Source organism: Oncorhynchus gorbuscha, unplaced genomic scaffold (assembly GCF_021184085.1).
Source record: "Oncorhynchus gorbuscha isolate QuinsamMale2020 ecotype Even-year unplaced genomic scaffold, OgorEven_v1.0 Un_scaffold_3749, whole genome shotgun sequence".
NCBI classification, from domain to species: domain Eukaryota; kingdom Metazoa; phylum Chordata; class Actinopteri; order Salmoniformes; family Salmonidae; genus Oncorhynchus; species Oncorhynchus gorbuscha.
This window is the reverse complement of record NW_025747920.1, coordinates 2,274-24,789: the sequence shown is the minus strand read 5'-3', so window position 1 is coordinate 24,789 and position 22,516 is coordinate 2,274. Positions and strand designations below refer to the sequence as shown.

Here is a 22,516-nt window from a genome sequence, read left to right as displayed (position 1 = left end):
CTGTTCCACTGGATGTCATAAGGTGAATGCACCAATTTGTAAGTCGCTCTGGATAAGAGCGTCTGCTAAATGACTTAATGTAATGTAAATGTAATGTATGTGTGTATGTAGTGATGCTGCAGTGGTAGGGTATGTGTGTGTATGTAGTGATGCTGCAGTGGTAGGGTCTGTATGTAGTGATGCTGCAGTGGTAGGGTATGTGTGTATGTAGTGATGCTGCAGTGGTAGGGTATGTGTGTATGTAGTGATGCTGCAGTGGTAGGGTATGTGTGTATGTAGTGATGCTGCAGTGGTAGGGTCTGTGTGTATGTAGTGATGCTGCAGTGGTAGGGTATGTGTGTAGTGATGCTGCAGTGGTAGGGTCTGTGTGTATGTAGTGATGCTGCAGTGGTAGGGTATGTGTGTATGTAGTGATGCTGCAGTGGTAGGGTCTGTATGTATGTAGTGATGCTGCAGTGGTAGGGTATGTGTGTAGTGATGCTGCAGTGGTAGGGTATGTGTGTAGTGATGCTGCAGTGGTAGGGTCTGTGTGTATGTAGTGATGCTGCAGTGGTAGGGTATGTGTGTGTATGTATGTAGTGATGCATATTTGACTAACACTTTTCTTTTCTCTTTCCAGATAAATACAGACCTCCCAACACGTCCTTAGAGGTGAGTTACACGCCAAGGACTGTTTTGGTTTGTCAGATAATGTTTCTACTGGTAGAGAATTAACCATGTTTCCATTGTTTTAAGGGTGCTTTAGAAACCAAGCTTGAATTTGTTCGTCATCCCGGAGTACTGGCTACTCCGATGAGCCAATGAACAGTCATGTTTCTATGGTTTAATAACACTGAATAAAAACATTACAATTGAGTTTAGGTGGATATAGAGTATCATGGAGTTGTTTGAGATACACCATGCTTCCAGAACTGAACTTGGTATTTTTCTCATAGGCTTCAGCAGTAGTGTAGGACTGTAGTGTATTATTCTATCGTATGCATTTGTGTCTAACATGTAGTCAGCTGAGACCTGTTTGTATCAAGGTCCCACTGGGGGAATATCTGTTTAAGTGTGTGTTTCGTGGAACGGAAATCATCCCAAATACAGAGCCCAGTGCCCACCATGGAAACCATGAGCGACCATTTGTACTGAGTTGGCGTGACAACAGCATAGACGGCTTGGCGCTGAGATAAGGGGTTTCTCTCTTTCCTTTATCACTCTCCAGCTCCCAGACATTTGATTGTCACACTGAATTGGAAGACTCTATAGATATATACTTTTTTTGTTGCTTTTTTAAAGTGTTTTCATTGAATTGGAAAAAAGCTAAATCACTGAAACGGACATTGAATCTCAATGGAATAAAACACTGACAGGAGTTGAGGCTGTGGAAATCTACCCACACTGCACCTATGTCAATATAAGACTTGTCTGTAAACAATTGTTGGAAAAATTACTTGTCATGGACAAAGTAGATGTCGTAACCGACTTGCCAAAACTATAGTTTGTTAACAAGAAATTTGTGCCGTGGTTGAAAAACGAGTTTTAAAGACTCCAACCTAAGTGTAGACCCATTCACACACTTTACTTATTTTTTTTGAAAGGGGAACAATGGCACAGTTTGGAAGAGGAATAGTCGAAGCATGAATATGTTAGCTACATTAACTACCTAAGAGAACATTTTAATGTAGCCGAAGATTATAGGGTCCCATAGGAAATACTGACCAACACTTTGGTTCCTAACCTGTCACAATAACTCGTCCGTAGCATTTGCATTCGTTGTCATGTTGAATACTGTATTTAAAGTGACCACTTAGAATCTAACTATAGAATTATAATAAACATTATTTTTCCATGATTCCAACAGTTGACCCATGATTTTTCATCTAAATCGCAAGTCAAATCAACAGCAGTGTGGAATTATTATTATTATATATATATTTTAAACAGTTTATTTAACTAGGCAAGTCAGTTTAAGAATCACTGAAACAGACATTGAATCTCAATGGAATAAAACACTGACAGGAGTTTTATTTACAATGACTGCCTACCCCGGCCAAACCTGGATGACGCTGGGCCAATTGTGCGTCACACACTGAAAGCATCAATTTATATTATTCAAAAACATATATAATACTGTCCACATACTTTTAAAATACTGTGATATATTTAGAACATATCGACTGCTAGACTTGTTGGCCAAGGTCATCTCTCTACTAACTAAGCCTCCAAATAAGTAATTTCCTCATTGCGTTGTTTACTGTAGTTCATTTTGAGTTGTCATAACGGGATGTCAAGCCTACAGTTTGCTACATTCTAATATCCCAATGTAACAATGTAGCCTAATGATGTCATCTCTTTAGAACAGATTCTTGAATATTCTAACGACTTACTGTTTTGCCTATCGATTTCATCTCTCCCAAAATGTAAAGGCTCAGGGAATATAGCATAGGACTAAAGGCTAGCTTGTGCTTCTTATTGCACATCATGATGCTCCTTGTTGTTTATCATGTACGTTGAAGACAATATCGACTGGTTTCGTACTACATTAGTCTTGTTTATGCTCCGACAGTAGTGTTTTCATAATTTAGTCACGACCAGTCCAACGCCCCACCACTGTAAAGCCATGGTTGACAGATGGTTTACAAACTAAATTACAAATTAAAACCATAAAATAACGCCAAACCAAACGTCACACACACTGCGGGATGCAACAGAGCCGCGCCCCTACCCACACCAAACGTCACACACTACCCTACACCACACCACACTACCCTATATAGTACCTTCTGCCACATTACCCTACACCACACTACCCTACACCACACTACCCTATATAGTACCTTCTACCACATTACCCTACACCACACTACCCTACACCACACCACACTACCCTATATAGTACCATCTACCACATTACCCTACACCACACTACCCTACACCACACTACCCTACACCACACCACACTACCCTATATAGTACCATCTACCACATTACCCTACACCACACTACCCTACACCACACTACCCTATATAGTACCTTCTACCACACTACCCTACACCACACTACCCTACACCACACTACCCTACACCACACCACACTACCCTATATAGTACCTTCTGCCACATTACCCTACACCACACTACCCTACACCACACCACCCTATATAGTACCTTCTGCCACATTACCCTACACCACACTACCCTACACCACACTACCCTATATAGAACCTTACACCACATTACCCTACACCACATTACCCTACACCGCACACACTACCCTATATAGAACCTTACACCACATTACCCTACACCACATTACCCTACACCACACACACTACCCTATATAGAACCCTACACCACATTACCCTACACCACACTACCCTACACCACACCACATTACCCTACACCACACACACTACCCTATATAGAACCCTACACCACATTACCCTACACCACACCACCCTATATAGAACCCTACACCACATTACCCTACACCACATTACCCTACACCACATTACCCTACATCACATTACCCTACACCACACACACTACCCTATATAGAACCCTACACCACATTACCCTACACCACATTACCCTACACCACACCACCCTATATAGAACCCTACACCACATTACCCCACACCACATTACCCCACACCACACTACCCTACACCACACTACCCTACACCACACTACCCTACACCACAGTACCCTACACCACAGTACCCTACATGTCTGAAATCAGGGTTTTAGTTGTTTTGGATATCGTCTAGACTATATGATCATAACTATTTTCTAAGAACCTTTTTAAAAAATGTAACCTTCTCTTCAGAGTAGTCAAATGTACAATTTTATGACTATGAAACCAATGTGTCATTTTGTAAATTAGGTCAACCAAATGTATTAATAGAGCCCTTTTTACAACAGCTGTTGTCACAAAGTGCTTATACAGAAACCCAGACTAAATCCCCAAACAGCAAGCAATGCAGATGTAGAAGCACAGTGGCTAAGAAAAACTCCCTAGAAAGACACGAACCTAGGAAGAAACCTAGAGAGGAACCAGTCTGAAGGGTGGCCAGTGATCTTCTGTGCCAGGTGGAGATTATAAGAATATATAGCCATTAAGGCCAGATCGTTCTCGAAGCTGTTCATAAAATAATAATCGGTGGTTGTAGAGGGTGCAACAGGTCAGCATATCTAAGGTCACACAGGACACCAGATAAGACCGGATCATTTCATCAGATAGGACAGACTGTCCCTAGCCCCTGGCATATAGTCTATTGCAGCACATACACTGGAGGCTGAGACAGGGGGTCGGGGATAGGGCCAACCAGGCAGGATATAACCCCACCCACTTTGCCGAAGCACAGCCCCCACACCACTCGAGAGGTATCATCATCACAGACCACCAACAGCAGACAACATGAACAGTTCACACAGAAATATGTCCTCCTATATGCTTAAGTTAGAGTTATTTAATGTAACTTTAGTTGTGATACAAATGTTGGACTATGTATTTTGATTTGTATTACATTGTAATGCTGCCTGATGGGACTCTAATGATGATTTGAAAAACGTTGCATGAAAGGCAGGAGCTCTGCTTTGTTTGTTTCAGGCTGTACACTCTTCATCAGTCTTTCATTCACAATTTGACAAGCACTTGATAATGCCTTGAATTTCCGGGCTCCATCCCCTTTGTGTGGCTGTAATGCCCCGCCAAAAAATCCATTCCCTTTGAGGCCAATGGCCATTTTGCCCTTTGGTCTGAAAATAATAATAATAACCTTTTAACCCTTCTGCATGCTCCAAAGCACCTCTGTCACGGGATTGGCCCTTTCTCACAGGCTACAAGTAAAGATGGACACATTGGGGATGCAATTCCAAGGTGCATGTTGGAAGATATTGACCGAACTGTCCACATTTCATTTGTCAACCAACAAAATGAGTAGGCCTAACAAACAGCAAAGCACTAGCCTGTCAATCTACTATCCCCCATAGTTTGAACGTTGACCTATTCTGTACAATAAATAATTATTCCATACATAGTCTGGGACAGTTGTGGTGCGATAGATCCCAAATGAATACAACCACTAGCATAAACTGTTATTAAACAATGTGGCTGATGCAACAGATGAACTTAAAATAGCTTAAAATGTTAAACTATTTGGCTATTTATTCACATAAGCGCAACAATATACACACGGCAGAAGGCTATACACACGGCAGAAGGCCATTCGCTGGAAAACACCATAATCAAATGCGATTAGAATGTAATGCTTTTATTATAAAGGTGCATTTTTATGGTAAAAATGATCTTCCCCGATTTTGAAACTCACAAGCTGCATCTTAATGCCAGTTAGGCTCTACACCCATTATAAAGCGGATTAATGTGCTTCATTTTAAAGTTTTGACCACTTTAGTTGTGAGAAGATGGCGCCAAAGAGGATGGCTGATATTTTACATTCTCCTAACCAACTGTGCTATTTTGTTTTAGTTTTTTTTGTGTTTAACTTGTTTTTTTTGTGGTATCCAATTGTTAGTAGTAGTTACTATCTTGTCTCATCGCTACAACTCCCGTATGGACTTGAGAGAGACGAAGGTCAAAAGCCATGCGTCCTCCGAAATACAACCCAACCAAGCCGCACTGCTTCTTAACACAGCGCGTATCCAACCCCTGAAGCCAGCTGCACCGATGTGTCCCTGCTTGCTGGTGCGCGATGAGACAAGGATATCTCTACCGGCCAAACCCTCCCTAACCCGGACGATGCTAGGCCAATTGTGCGTCACCCCAGGGACGCGCGGCCGGCTGCGACAAAGCCTGGACGCAAACCCAAAGTCTCTGGTGGCACAGCTAGGACTCTCCTCGCCCTCCATTTGGCAAATCTGACCATAATTCTATCCTCCTGATTTCTGCTTACAAGCAAAAACGACTAAAGCTGGAAGTACCAGTGACTTGCTCAATACGGAAGTGGTCAGATGAAGCAGATGCTAAGCTACAGGACTGTTTTGCTAGCACAGACTGGAATATGTTCCGTGATTCATCCAATGACATTGAGGAGTATACCACCTGTCATCGACTTCGTTAATAAGTGCATCGACAACGTCATCTCCACAGTGACCGTACGTACATATCCCAACCAGCAGCCATGGATTACAGACAACAGCCGCATCGAGCTCAAGGCTAGAGCTGCTGTTTTCAAGGAGCGGGACATTAATCCGGACGCTTATAAGAAATCCCGCTATGCCCTCAGACGACCATCAAACAAGCAAAGCGTCAATACAGGATTAAGATTGAATCCGGCTACACCGGCTCTGACGCTCGTCAGATGTGGCAGGGCTTGAAAACTATTACGTACTACAAAGGGAAACCCAAACGCGAGCTGCCCAGTGACGCAAGCCTACCAGACAAGCGAAATGCATTTTATGCTCACTTTGAGGCAAGCAACACTGAAGCGTGCACGAGCGCACCAGCTGTTCTGGATGACTTTGTGATAACGCTCTCGGTAGCCAATGTGAGCAAGACCTTTAAACAGGTCAACATTCACAAAGCCGCTGGGCCAGACGGATTACCAGGACATGTACTTAAAGCATTCGCAGACCAACTGTCAAGTGCCTTCAATGATATTTTCAACCTCTCCCTGACCGAGTCTGTAATACCTACATTCTTCAAGCAGACCACCGTAGTCCCTGTTCCCAAAGAAGTGAAGGAAACCTGCCTAAATGATTACCGCCCCATAGCATTCACGTCGGTAGCCATGTGAAGTGCTTTGAAAGGCTGGTCATGACTCACATCAACACCATCATCCCAGATACCCTAGACCCATTCCAATTCGCATACCGTCCCAACAGATCCACAGATGACGCAATCTCAATCGCACTCCACAGATGACGCAATCTCAAACACCTATATGAGAATGCTGTTCATTGACTACAGCTCAGCGTTCAACACCATAGTGCCCATGAAGCTCATCACTAAACTAAGGACCCTGGGACTAAACACCTCCCTCTACAACTGGATCTTGTACTTCTTGACGGGCTGCCCCCAGGTGGTAAGGGTATGCAACAACACATTTGCCATGCTGATCCTCAACACTGGGGCCCCTCAGGGGTGTGTACTTAGTCCCCTCATGTATTCCCTGTTCACCCACGACTGCATGGCCAAACACGACTCCAACACCATCAAGTTTGCTGACGACACAACAGTGGTAGGCCTGATAACCGACAACCGACAACGATGAGACGGCCTACAGAGACCTGGCCGCGTGGTGCCAGGACAACAACCTCAATGTGAGCAAGACAAAGGAGCCGATCGTGGAGTACGGGAAAAGGTGGGCCGAACATCGACGGGGCTGTAGTGGAGCAGGTTAAGAGTTTCAAGTTCCTTGGTGTCCACATCACCAACGAACTATCATGGTCCACACATACCAAGACAGTCGTGAAGAGGGCACAACAAAACCTTTTCCCCCTCAGGAGACTGGAAAGATTTGGCGTGGGTCCCCAGATCCTCAAAAATGTCGACAGGTGCACCATGGAGAGCATCCTGACTGGTATCATCACCGCCTGGTATCGCAACTGAACATAAGGCTCCACAGAGGGTAGTGCGAATGGCCCAGTACATCACTGGGGCCAATCTTCCTGTCATCCAGGACATCTATAATATGCGGTGTCAGAGGATAGCCCATAAAACTCCAGTCCCCCAAGTCATGGACTGTTCTCTCTGCTATCGCACGGCAAGTGGTACCGGAGTGCCAAGTCTAGGATCAAAAGACCCCTTAGCAGCTTCTACCCCAAGACATAAGACTGCTGAACAGCTTCTACCCCCAAGACATAAGACTGCTGAACAGCTTCTACCCCCAAGACATAAGACTGCTGAACAGCTTCTACCCCCAAGACATAAGACTGCTGAACAGCTTCTACCCCCACGACATAAGACTGCTGAACAGCTTCTACCCCCAAGGCATAAGACTGCTGAACAGCTTCTACCCCCAAGACATAAGACTGCTGAACAGCTTCTACCCCCAAGACATAAGACTGCTGAACAGCTTCTACCCCCAAGACATAAGACTGCTGAACAGCTTCTACCCCCACGACATAAGACTGCTGAACAGCTTCTACCCCCAAGGCATAAGACTGCTGAACAGCTTCTACCCCCAAGGCATAAGACTGCTGAACAGCTTCTAAATCAAATCAAATCAAATTTATTTATATAGCCCTTCGTACATCAGCTGATATCTCAAAGTGCTGTACAGAAACCCAGCCTAAAACCCCAAACAGCAAACAATGCAGGTGTAAAAGCACGGTGGCTAGGAAAAACTCCCTAGAAAGGCCAAAACCTAGGAAGAAACCTAGAGAGGAACCAGGCTATGTGGGGTGGCCAGTCCTCTTCTGGCTGTGCCAGGTAGAGATTATAACAGAACATGACCAAGATGTTCAAATGTTCATAAATGACCAGCATGGTTGAATAATAGTAAGGCAGAACAGTTGAAACTGGAGCAGCAGCACAGTCAGGTGGACTGGGGACAGCAAGGAGCCATCATGTCAGGTAGTCCTGGGGCACGGTCCTAGGGCTCAGATCCTCCGAGAGAGAGAAAGAAAGAGAGAAGGAGAGAATTAGAGAACGCACACTTAGATTCACACAGGACACCGAATAGGACAGGAGAAGTACTCCAGATATAACAAACTGACCCTAGCCCCCCGACACATAAACTACTGCAGCATAAATACTGGAGGCTGAGACAGGAGGGGTCAGGAGACACTGTGGCCCCATCCGAGGACACCCCCGGACAGGGCCAAACAGGAAGGATATAACCCCACCCACTTTGCCAAAGCACAGCCCCCACACCACTACCCCCAAGACATAAGACTGCTGAGCAGCTTCTACCCCCAAGACATAAGACTGCTGAGCAGCTTCTACCCCCAAGACATAAAATCAAATCAAATTTATTTATATAGCCCTTCGTACATCAGCTGATATCTCAAAGTGCTGTACAGAAACCCAGCCTAAAACCCCAAACAGCAAACAATGCAGGTGTAAAAGCACGGTGGCTAGGAAAAACTCCCTAGAAAGGCCAAAACCTAGGAAGAAACCTAGAGAGGAACCGGGCTATGTGGGGTGGCCAGTCCTCTTCTGGCTGTGCCGGGTAGAGATTGTAACAGAACATGACCAAGATGTTCAAATGTTCATAAATGACCAACATGGTCAAATAATAATAAGGCAGAACAGTTGAAACTGGAGCAGCAGCACAGTCAGGTGGACTGGGGACAGCAAGGAGCCATCATGTCAGGTAGTCCTGGGGCACGGTCCTAGGGCTCAGGTCCTCCGAGAGAGAGAAAGAAAGAGAGAATTAGAGAGAGCATATGTGGGGTGGCCAGTCCTCTTCTGGCTGTGCCGGGTGGAGATTATAACAGAACGTGGCCAAGATGTTCAAATGTTCATAAATGACCAGCATGGTTGAATAATAGTAAGGCAGAACAGTTGAAACTGGAGCAGGAGCATGGCCAGGTGGACTGGGGACAGCAAGGAGTCCTCATGTCAGGTAGTCCTGGGACATGGTCCTAGGGCCCAGGCCAGTTGAAACTGGAGCAGCAGCATGGCCAGGTGGACTGGGGACAGCAAGGAGTCATCATGTCAGGTAGTCCTGGGGCATGGTCCTAGGGCTCAGGTCCTCCGAGAGAGAGAAAGAAAGAGAGAAGGAGAGAATTAGAGAACGCACACTTAGATTCACACAGGACACCTGAATAGGACAGGAGAAGTACTCCAGATAAACAAACTGACCCTAGCCCCCCGACACAAACTACTGCAGCATAAATACTGGAGGCTGAGACAGGAGGGGTCAGGAGACACTGTGGCCCCATCCGAGGACACCCCCGGACAGGGCCAAACAGGAAGGATATAACCCCACCCACTTTGCCAAAGCACAGCCCCCACACCACTACACCCAAGACATAAGACTGCTGAGCAGCTTCTACCCCCAAGACATAAGACTGCTGAGCAGCTTCTACCACCAAGACATAAGACTGCTGAGCAGCTTCTACCCCCAAGACATAAGACTGCTGAACAGCTTCTACCCCCAAGACATAAGACTGCTGAACAGCTTCTACCCCCAATACATAAGATGCTGAACAGCTTCTACCCCCAATACATCAGACTGCTGAACAGCTTCTACCCCCAAGACATCAGACTGCTGAACAGCTTCTACCCCCAAGACATAAGACTGCTGAACAGCTTCTATCCCCAAGACATCAGACTGCTGAGCAGTTAATCACCACCGGATTATTTACATTCACAACCCCCTTCCATTTTTACATTACATTTACATTTAAGTCATTTAGCAGACATTTGTATTGTACACTGCTGCTATTAGCTGTTTATTATCTATACGTAGTCACTTCACCCCTACCTACATATACAAATGACCTCAATTTACCTGTACCCCTGCACACTTGGTACCGGTACCCCCTGTACATAGCCTCGTTATAAAAGTAAAAAAACTTTACTTTGTTTGGTAAATATTTTCTTAACTCTTTCTTGAACTGCACTGTTGGTTAAGGACTTGTAAGTAAGCATTTCACGGTAAGGTCTACACCTGTTGGTTAAGGGCTTGTAAGTAAGCATTTCACGGTAAGGTCTACACCTGTTGGTTAAGGGCTTGTAAGTAAGCATTTCACGGTAAGGTCTACACCTTTATTCAGCTTACGTGATAGATTAAACATATCAGCCTATGCGCTACATGAGGTGTGCGACCATGATTTTGATAAAATTTTGGAAACAACAGCATGTGCTGTTTCCTTACGCTGTGCCTCACAAGTGAGAAATCACATTGTATTGGTCACATACACATTTTTTACAGATGTTATTGTCCTGTTGAAAAACAAATGATAGTCCCACTAAGCGCCACCCAGATGGGATGGCGTATCGCTGCAGAATGCAGTGGTAGCCATGCTGGTTAAGTGTGCCTTTGAATAAAAAAAGAAAAATCACAGACCGCGTCACCAGCAAAGCACCCCCACACCACCACCTCCATGCTTCACAGTGGGAACCACACATACAGAGATCATCCGTTCACCTACTCTGCGTCTCACAAAGAGACTGCTGTTAGAACCAAAAATGTCCAATTTAGACTCATCAGACCAAAGGACAGATTTCCACCGGTCTAATGTCCATTGCTCATGTTTCTTGGCTCAAGCAAATCTCTTCTTCTTGTTGTTGTGCTTTAGTAGGGGTTTCTTTGCAGCAATTCGACCATGAAGGCCTGATTCATGCAGTCTTCTCTGAACAGTTGATGTTGAGAAGTCTGTTAGTTGAACTCTGTGAAGTATTTATTTGGGCTGCTATTTCTGAGGCTGGTAACTCTAATGAAATTATCCTCTGCAGCAGCTTTAACTCTAGGTCTTCCATTCCTGTGGCAGTCCTCATTAGAGCCAGTTTCATCATATCTCTTGAAGGTTTTTGTTTTGCAACTGCACTTGAAGAAACTTTCAATGTTCTTGAATTTTTTCACATTGACTGACCATGTCTTAAAGTAATGATGGACTGTAATTTCTTTTAACTTATTTGAGCTGTTCTGTTCCATGGACTTCACACTATTTGGTAAAATACCATCTTCTGTATACCTTGTCACAACACAACTGATTGCTTCTAAACCATTAAGAACGAAATACATTTCACAAATTAACTTTTGAACAAGGCACACCAGTTAATGGAAATGCATTCCAGGTGACTACCTCATAAAGCTGGTTGAGAGGATGCCAAGAGCGTGCAAAGCTGTTGTGAAGGCAAAGTGTTGCTACTTTGAATAATCTATTTTTTTGGTTACTACATGATTCCATATGTGTTATTTAATAGTTTTGATGTCTTCACTATTATTCTACAATGTAGAAAGTAGTACAAATAAAGAAACATTTTGAATGAGTAGGTGTGTCCATACTTTTGACTGGTACTGTACATATTTTGTCTGAGCCATTGAATTGGGACTCCACTTTGTCTCTGCACTGATGTTTTGTCTGTTAGGGAGAGAATAACTACACTGTTTGTATTCGGCCCTATTCCTAGTCACCTTGTCATGGTTAAATGCGGTGGTTTGCGCTTTTTTTGTGCGAATGCTGCCATCTCGCCACAGTTTCTGGTCTGCATAGGTTTTTAATAGTCAGTGGGAACAACATCCCCTATACGATTCCTGATGAACTCAGTCACTTTGTCCATGTAAATGGCAATGTTATTCTCAGAGGCTACCCAGAACATATCCCAGTCCGCATGATCAAAACAATCTTGAAGAATGGATTCCGATTGGTCAGACCAGTGATAAATAGACCTTTAACACAGGATTCCGATTGGTCAGACCAGTGATAAATAAACCTTTAACACAGGATTCCGATTGGTCAGACCAGTGATAAATAGACCTTTAACACAGGATTCCGATTGGTCAGACCAGTGATAAATAGACCTTTAACACAGGATTCCGATTGGTCAGACCAGTGATAAATAGACCTTTAACAAAGGTACGTGTTTTGATGTGAGTTTTGATGTGTTTCCCCGGAGCGTTGACATCAACTCGAGGGATGAAAACCTCTGAGGCCAATCGCCTGTACACGTTTCAAAATCAATCTAATGTATTTTATAAAGACAGTTTATTTTTAACATTTTTATATCACCTTTATTTCACAAGTGAAATCTTATTGAGTATGATGTGTCAGTTAGGTATGAAAAATTCTCCTGCCACACAGCTCAGTCAAGACCTCTCCCTCCTTCAGACAGACTGGTGCTCTACCCAGCCAGATGAGACGTCTCCCTGGCAGCTACTGGGCCGTAGGCTCAGTTTGGGCACCTAACTTCCACACTACACCACCTCAGAACCAGAGATAATGACCCACACTCCACCACCTCAGAACCAGAGATCATGACCGACACTCCACCACCTCAGAACCAGAGATCATGACCCACACTCCACCACCTCAGAACCAGAGATAATGACCACACTACACTACCTCAGAACCAGAGATAATGACCGTGCTCCCAGTGGAGGCTGGTGTAACTTTAGATGGGGGGACTGGCTCATTGTAATAGCTGGAATGGAATGAATTCTCCTGATTTCTCCATCCTCCAGGGGTATGTCAGCTGACTAACCTGTTCATCTATGACCTTTAACACTGATCTGGAGTTTGTCTGTTAGATACGTGTTAGACCTACCTCTATTGTATTGTGCTGTGTGGCTAAATAAAGAGCTGAGCTGTTCCCTTGTCTGTCCCAGCGCTCACCTGCTGTTAGCCAGCTGTCTGTCTGTGGACATGTCCTTTGTGATGTAATGCTCAAAGTCAATGTTTCCATGTTCAGTGCTGCATGACTGCCTTAGAGATATTACTGTCTATCTCTGTGGTATCACCCACAACCACTTTCAGGTCAGCAATTGTATTAGCCGTAATTGATGCCTCATGAAGTTTGTGCAGGTTATGCCAGGTTCCTGGGCCTGTGTTCATAAAGCACCGGAGTCCTGATCTAGGATCAGTTTTACCCTTTAGATCATAATGAATAAGAAGGAAGACCTGATCCTAGACCAGCACTCTTACTCTTTGTGAATACAAGCCCTGATCTTTTATTGTTTTATGTTTTTATTTCATCTTTATTTAACCAGGTAGGCCAGTTGAGAACACCTTTATTTAACCAGGTAGGCCAGTTGAGAACACCTTTATTTAACCAGGTAGGCTAGTTGAGAACACCTTTATTTAACCAGGTAGGCCAGTTGAGAACACCTTTATTTAACCAGGTAGGCCAGTTGAGAACACCTTTATTTAACCAGGTAGGCTAATTGAGAACACCTTTATTTAACCAGGTAGGCTAGTTGAGAACACCTTTATTTAACCAGGTAGGCCAGTTGAGAACACCTTTATTTAACCAGGTAGGCCAGTTGAGAACACCTTTATTTAACCAGGTAGGCTAGTTGAGAACACCTTTATTTAACCAGGTAGGCCAGTTGAGAACACCTTTATTTAACCAGGTAGGCCAGTTGAGAACACCTTTATTTAACCAGGTAGGCCAGTTGAGAACACCTTTATTTAACCAGGTAGGCCAGTTGAGAACACCTTTATTTAACCAGGTAGGCCAGTTGAGAACACCTTTATTTAACCAGGTTGGCCAGTTGAGAACACCTTTATTTAACCAGGTAGGCCAGTTGAGAACACCTTTATTTAACCAGGTAGGCCAGTTGAGAACAAGTTCTCATTTACAACTGCGACCTGGCCAAGATAAAGCAAAGCAGTGCAACACAAACAACAACACAGAGATACACATGGAATAAACAAACATACAGTCAATAATACAGTAGAAAATAAAGAAAGTCTATATACAGTGTGTGTGAATTTATTTATTTATTTTTTATTTTATTTCACCTTTATTTAACCAGGTAGGCAAGTTGAGAACAAGTTCTCATTTACAATTGCGACCTGGCCAAGATAAAGCAAAGCAGTTCGACATGAGGGTGGCATGAGGAGGTATGGCAGTAAATAGGCCATAGTAGCAAAGTAATTACAATTTAGTAGATTAACACTGGAGTGATAGATGAGCAGATGTTGATGATGGTGTGTAAGTAGTGATACTGGTGTGCAAAAGAGCAGCAAAATAAATAAAAACAATATGGGGATGAGGTAGGTAGATTGTGTGGGCTATTTACAGATGGACTATGTACAGCTGCAGCGATCAGATAGCGGATGTTTAAAGTTAGTGAGGGAAATGTAAGTCTCCAGCTTCAGTGATTTATTTTTTGCAATTCGTTCCAGTCATTGGCAGCAGAGAACTGGAAGGAAAAGCAGCCAAAGAGGGTGTTGGCTTTCGGGATGAGCAGTGAGATAAACCTTCTGGAGCGCGTGCTACGGGTGGTTGTTGTTGTTATTGTGACCAGGGAGCTGAGATGAGGCAGAGCTTTACCTAGCATATACTTATCGATGACCTGGAGCCAGTGGGTCTGGCGACGAATATGTAGCGAGGGCCAGCTGACTAGAGCATACAGGTCACAGTGGTGGGTGGTATGAGGCACTTTGTTAACAAAACGGATGGCACTGTGATAGCAAATTGTATGTAGTCTGAGTAGAGTATTGGAAGTTATTTTGTAGATGACGTCTCCGAAGTCGAGGATCAGTAGGATAGTCAGTTTTACGAGGGTAAGTTTGGCAGGGTGAGTGAAGGAGGCTTTGTTGTGAAATAGAAAGCATTTTCAGATAGCAGAGAACATCTGCTATCTGGATTTGGGTGAAGGAGAAGCTGGGGAGGCTCGGGCAAATAGCTTCGAGGGGTGGCGAGCTGTTGGGGTAGCCAGGAGGAAAGCATGGCCAGCCGTAGAGAGATGCTTATTGACATTTTCAGTTATCGTTGATTTATCAGTGGTGACCATGTCACCTAGCCTCGGTGCAGTGGGCAGCTGGGAGGAGGTGCTCTTATTCTCCATGGACTTTACAGTGGTCCAAAACTTTTGGGATTTAGAGCTACAGGATGCAAATTTCTGTTTGATAAAGCTAGCCTTTGCTATCCTGACTGTGTATATTGGTTCCTGACGTCCCTGAACAGTTGCATATCGCGGGGACTATTCGATGCTATTGCAGTCCGCCACAGGATGTTTTTGTGCTGGTCGAGGGCAGTTAGGTCTGGAGTGAACCAAGGGCCATATCTGTTCATAGTTCTACATTTTTTGAAAGGGGCATGCTTATTTAAGATGGTGAGGAAATTACTTTTAAAGAACGACCAGGCATCCTCGACTGACGGGATGAGGTCAATATCCTTCCAGGATACCTGGGCCAGGTCGATTAGAAAGGCCTGCTCGCAGAATTGTTTTAGGCAGCGTTTGACAGTAATGAGAGGTGGTCGTGGACCACGGACCCATAGTGGATGCAGGCAATGAGGCAGTGATCGCTGAGATCCTGATTGAAAACAGCGGAGGTGTATTTGGAGGGCAAATTGGTCAGGGTAATATCTATGAGGGTGCCCATGTTTACAGATTTAGGGTTGTACCTGGTGGTTTCCTTGATCATTTGTGTGAGATTGGGGTGTTAAGTATATCCCAGTTTAGGTCACTTGACAGAAGGAACTCTGAAGATAGATGAGGGGCAATCAATTCAGATATGGTGTCCAGGGCACAGTTGGGAGCTGAGGGGGGTCTATAACAGGCGGCAACGATTTAGACTTGTTTTTTAAAATTAGAAGCTGAACTGTTTGGGTATAGACCTGGAAAGTATGTCAGAACTTTGCAAGCTATCTCTTCCCACTTTGGCAGTTCTATCTTGACGGTCCGAAATCTCCAAATCTTTGGTGGCCTTCTTAAGCCAGGATTCAGACACTGCAAGGACATCAGGGTTGGCGGAGTGTGCTAAAGCAGTGAATAAAACAATCTTAGGGAGGAGGCTTCTGATGTTAACATGCATGAAACCAAGGCTTTTTCAATTACAGAAGTCAACAAATGAGAGAGCCTGGGGTCATGCAGGGCCTGGGTTTACCTCCACATCACCCGAGGAACACAGGAGGAGTAGGATGAGGGTACGGCTAAAGGCTAGCAAAACTGGTCGTCTAGTGTGTTGGGGACAGAGAATGAAAGGAGCAGATTTCTGGTCGTGGTAGAATAGATTCAGGGCATAATGCGCAGACAGGGGTATGGTGGGGTGTGGGTACAGTGGAGGTAAGCCCAGGCACTGAGTGATGATAAGAGAGGTTGCATCTCTGGACACGCTGGTTATACTGGGTGAGGTCACTGCATGTGTGGAAGGTGGGACAAAGGAGGTATCTAAGGCATGTACAGTGGGACTAGGGGCTCCACTGTAAACTAAAACAATGATAATTATCCTAAACAACAGTATACAAGGCATATTGACATTTGAGAGAGACATACAGCGAGACATAAAGCAATCATAGGTGTTGATTGGGAGAGCTAGCTAAGACAACAACAACGGCTAATCAGCTAAGATAACAACAGCAGGTAAAATGGCAATGAATGGGCAGAGAGGTTCAGTTAACTACACATAGAGCTCGCGGCTGGGGCCGACAGATAAACAAGAAATTAACAGAATGGAGTACCGTGATAAATGGACAGTCCAGCAGGCATCAGCTATGTAGCCAAGTGATCATAGGGTCCAGGGGGCAGCAATAGAAGGAACAGGGAAGCAGCTAGGTAGTCGTTACTACGCAAACGGCTGGTGCCTGATCAGAGGGTAAAGGCCGCTAGCAGTGGCTAACAATGACTAAATAGCTAGTAACTTAGCTAATTAGCTGGCTACCTTCTGATGAAAGTTTTTTTTTAAATAGCAGATCCGTGTCACATTGAGTGCGGCGGGTTATCGGGAGGTATATTTAATAAAACAATGGAAAAAGAGATTGAAAAATTAATTGGAATATATGCATACAAACAATACACTGCCATCTTGGGTTGATAGGTTCAGCTCTCTGTTTTGGTCTGCTTGTTGGCCCCTCCCATCACCTGGTTAGTGAGATACCTGGCCTTGTTGGCCCCTCCCTCTCACCTGGTTAGTGAGATACCTGGCCTTGTTGGCCCCTCCCATCACCTGGTTAGTGAGATACCTGGCCTTGTTGGCCCCTCCCATCACCTGGTTAGTGAGATACCTGGCCTTGTTGGCCCCTCCCATCACCTGGTTAGTGAGATACCTGGCCTTGTTGGCCCCTCCCATCACCTGGTTAGTGAGATACCTGGCCTTGTTGGCCCCTCCCATCACCTGGTTAGTGAGATACCTGGCCTTGTTGGCCCCTCCCATCACCTGGTTAGTGAGATACCTGGCCTTGTTGGCCCCTCCCATCACCTGGTTAGTGAGATACCTGGCCTTGTTGGCCCCTCCCATCACCTGGTTAGTGAGATACCTGGCCTTGTTGGCCCCTCCCATCACCTGGTTAGTGAGATACCTGGCCTTGTTGGCCCCTCCCCTCACCTGGTTAGTGAGATACCTGGCCTTGTTGGCCCCTCCCCTCACCTGGTTAGTGAGATACCTGGCCTTGTTGGCCCCTCCCCTGGTTAGTGAGATACCTGGCCTTGTTGGCCCCTCCCATCACCTGGTTAGTGAGATACCTGGCCTTGTTGGCCCCTCCCATCACCTGGTTAGTGAGATACCTGGCCTTGTTGGCCCCTCCCATCACCTGGTTAGTGAGATACCTGGCCTTGTTGGCCCCTCCCATCACCTGGTTAGTGAGATACCTGGCCTTGTTGGCCCCTCCCATCACCTGGTTAGTGAGATACCTGGCCTTGTTGGCCCCTCCCCTCACCTGGTTAGGGAGATCATGTCTGTAAATGAGATGCCTGGCCTTGTTGGCCCCTCCCCTCACCTGGTTAGGGAGATCATGTCTGTAAATGAGATGCCTGGCCTTGTTGGCCCCTCCCCTCACCTGGTTAGGGAGATCATGTCTGTAAATGAGATGCCTGGCCTTGTTGGCCCCTCCCCTCACCTGGTTAGGGAGATCATGTCTGTAAATGAGATGCCTGGACTTGTTGGCCCCTCCCCTCACCTGGGTAGGGAGATCATGTCTGTAAATGAGATGCCTGGCCTTGTTGGCCCCTCCCCTCACCTGGTTAGGGAGATCATGTCTGTAAATGAGATGCCTGGCCTTGTTGGCCCCTCCTGTCATGTTTTGTCATTTAGTATCTTGTCTTGTCCCTGTGCTTCCCATTCTATTCGTTTCCCTCTGCTGGTCTTATTAGGTTCTTTCCCTCTTTCTATCCCTCTCTCTCCCCCTCCCTCTCTCACTCTCTCGCTCTCTCTTCTCTCTATCGTTCCGTTCCTGCTCCCAGCTGTTCCTATTCCCCTAATCAATCATTTAGTCTTCCCACACCTGTTCCCGATCCTTTCCCCTGATTAGAGTCCCTATTTCTTCCTTTGTGTTCCGTTCCTGTCCTGTCGGTTCCTTGTCTAGAATTCACCGTGCTGTGTTTGTGTATCGCCCTGTCGTGTCGTGTTTTCCTCAGATGCTGCGTGGTGAGCAGGTGTCTGAGTCTGTCTGGTTCAAGTGCCTTCCCGAGGCAACCTGCTGTTCACCTGCTGTTCAAGATCGAGTCTCCAGTTTGTCCTCGTCATTTCGAGTGAAAGTTGTGTTTTTTGTTTGTATTTACTTTACTGGATTAAAGACTCTGTTTTCGCCAAGTCGCTTTTGGGTCCTCTTTCACCTGCATGACACCTCCCCTCACCTGGTTAGGGAGATCATGTCTGTAAATGAGATGCCTGGACTTGTTGGCCCCTCCCCTCACCTGGTTAGGGAGATCATGTCTGTAAATGAGATGCCTGGCCTTGTTGGCCCCTCCCCTCACCTGGTTAGGAGATCATGTCTGTAAATGAGATGCCTGGCCTTGTTGGCCCCTCCCCTCACCTGGTTAGGGAGATCATGTCTGTAAATGAGATGCCTGGACTTGTTGGCCCCTCCCCTTCACCTGGTTAGGGAGATCATGTCTGTAAATGAGATGCCTGGCCTTGTTGGCCCCTCCCCTCACCTGGTTAGGGAGATCATGTCTGTCAATGAGATGCCTGGCCTTGTTGGCCCCTCCCCTCACCTGGTTAGGGAGATCATGTCTGTAAATGAGATGCCTGGCCTTGTTGGCCCCTCCCCTCACCTAGTTAGGGAGATCATGTCTGTAAATGAGATGCCTGGACTTGTTGGCCCCTCCCCTCACCTGGTTAGGGAGATCATGTCTGTAAATGAGATGCCTGGCCTTGTTGGCCCCTCCCCTCACCTGGTTAGGGAGATCATGTCTGTAAATGAGATGCCTGGCCTTGTTGGCCCCTCCCCTCACCTGGTTAGGGAGATCATGTCTGTAAATGAGATGCCTGGACTTGTTGGCCCCTCCCCTCACCTGGTTAGGAGATCATGTCTGTAAATGAGATGCCTGGCCTTGTTGGCCCCTCCCCTCACCTGGTTAGGGAGATCATGTCTGTAAATGAGATGCCTGGCCTTGTTGGCCCCTCCCCTCACCTGGTTAGGGAGATCATGTCTGTAAATGAGATGCCTGGCCTTGTTGGCCCCTCCCCTCACCTGGTTAGGGAGATCATGTCTGTAAATGAGATGCCTGGACTTGTTGGCCCCTCCCCTCACCTGGTTAGGGAGATCATGTCTGTAAATGAGATGCCTGGCCTTGTGGCCCCTCCCCTCACCTGGTTAGGGAGATCATGTCTGTAAATGAGATGCCTGGCCTTGTTGGCCCCTCCCCTCACCTGGTTAGGGAGATCATGTCTGTAAATGAGATGCCTGGACTTGTTGGCCCCTCCCCTCACCTGGTTAGGGAGATCATGTCTGTAAATGAGATGCCTGGCCTTGTTGGCCCCTCCCCCTCACCTGGTTAGGGAGATCATGTCTGTAAATGAGATGCCTGGACTTGTTGGCCCCTCCCCTCACCTGGTTAGGGAGATCATGTCTGTAAATGAGATGCCTGGCCTTGTTGGCCCCTCCCCTCACCTGGTTAGGGAGATCATGTCTGTAAATGAGATGCCTGGCCTTGTTGGCCCCTCCCCTCACCTGGTTAGGGAGATCATGTCTGTAAATGAGATGCCTGGCCTTGTTGGCCCCTCCCCCTCACCTGGTTAGGGAGATCATGTCTGTAAATGAGATGCCTGGACTTGTTGGCCCCTCCCCTCACCTGGTTAGGGAGATCATGTCTGTAAATGAGATGCCTGGCCTTGTTGGCCCCTCCTCACCTGGTTAGGGAGATCATGTCTGTAAATGAGATGCCTGGCCTTGTTGGCCCCTCCCCTCACCTGGTTAGGGAGATCATGTCTGTAAATGAGATGCCTGGACTTGTTGGCCCCTCCCCTCACCTGGTTAGGGAGATCATGTCTGTAAATGAGATGCCTGGACTTGTTGGCCCCTCCCCTCACCTGGTTAGGAGATCATGTCTGTAAATGAGATGCCTGGACTTGTTGGCCCCTCCCCTCACCTGGTTAGGGAGATCATGTCTGTAAATGAGATGCCTGGCCTTGTTGGCCCCTCCCCTCACCTGGTTAGGAGATCATGTCTGTAAATGAGATGCCTGGCCTTTTAACAGAGGGTCACATTTCTGCTGATTTGAGTTTTCACAGGGTCAATGCAGGTTCCTGTTCAGCACTGTTTGTTCATTTGATATCTAGAAGAGTCATATATATATCACCCTGTAGCAAACAAAGTTCCACATTTGGGATGATTGAGTTGTTTTTGCAGGACATGGCGGGGACGACGACACCACAGTGCTGCTCTTTATGTTCTTAGTTTAATATCAGTTTGCATGAGGTAGGGATGGTCAGTGGTTGAAGTCGGCTGTAACAGGAGTAGGTGGGTCATGTCTGATTTTGAGTGAAAGAACCAATTACAGAATAAATCACCAAATAGACTACATGGGTTCAGGAACTATTTTTTTAATGTCTTCACGTGGGCCTGAGGTCATTTGTCTGTCTGGTTATTGTGGAGTTGGTGACCATCCTGATCTGGTCCAGAATGGTCAATCTGATCCACTGTGTTTGTCTGGACTGGTCTTCATATTGTGTCTTTGGGGAATCATAATGGTAGTAGGAGTTGGTAGAGGTGTCTGTAAGAGTTGGTTAGTGTCTACTGGCTCTGTATGTGACTGAAACACCGGCTGTTGGAGTTGGTTAGTGTCTACTGGCTCCGTATGTGACTGAAATACCGGCTGTTGGAGTTGGTTAGTGTCTACTGGCTCCGTATGTGACTGAAACACCGGCTGTTGGAGTTGGTTAGTGTCTACTGGCTCCGTATGTGACTGAAACACCGGCTGTTGGAGTTGGTTAGTGTCTACTGGCTCCGTATGTGACTGAAACACCGGCTGTTGGAGTTGGTTAGTGTCTACTGGCTCCGTATGTGACTGAAACACCGGCTGTTGGAGTTGGTTAGTGTCTACTCGCTCTGTATGTGACTGAAACACCGGCTGTTGGAGTTGGTTAGTGTCTACTGGCTCTGTATGTGGGTGAATAACGGCCTGTTGTTTTTTTGTCTTGTAGGTGATTGAATCTCTGGGAATCATGATCTACAAGGCATTGGACTACAGTCTGAAGGAGAGCGAGGAGAGAGAACTCAGTCCGCCTCTGGAGCAGCTCATCGACATGATGACCAACATGGCAGAGAAGGAGAGGGACAGTGACCCCTGCCCTGATGAAGGTTACGAGGCCACAGAGGAGGAGGAAGACGAGGAAGACCCAAACACTGTCTGTAATGTAAAAGGATTCAGAGACATCATCATGGTACGTCCTGTCTCACTGTATCAACTATAGTTACCTGTAACGATACAACTCGGTGATGCGTTAGAGCGGTACGATGCGTTAGAGCGGTACGATGCGTTAGAGCGGTATGACGCGGTGACGCGTTAGAGCGGTACGATGCGTTAGAGCGGTACGATGCGTTAGAGCGGTACAACACGGTGATGCGTTAGAGCGGTATGATGCGTTAGAGCGGTACGATGCGTTAGAGCGGTACGATGCGTTAGAGCGGTATGACGCGGTGACGCGTTAGAGCGGTACGATGCGTTAGAGCGGTACGATGCGTTAGAGCGGTACGATGCGTTAGAGCGGTATGACGCGGTGATGCG

At 46.1% G+C, this 22,516-nt stretch overlaps 1 protein-coding gene across 1 annotated transcript; it reads left to right on the top strand.

The window, feature by feature from the left end:
• Nucleotides 1-619: 619 nt before the first annotated feature.
• LOC124028099 (protein spire homolog 1-like) lies at nucleotides 620-22,265 on the top strand (the record flags this gene model as incomplete). Its single annotated transcript, XM_046340247.1, has 2 exons — nucleotides 620-651; nucleotides 21,933-22,265. Coding segments are annotated over 2 exons (302 nt in total), but the record flags the coding sequence as incomplete, so codon positions are not given.
• Nucleotides 22,266-22,516: the final 251 nt, after the last annotated feature.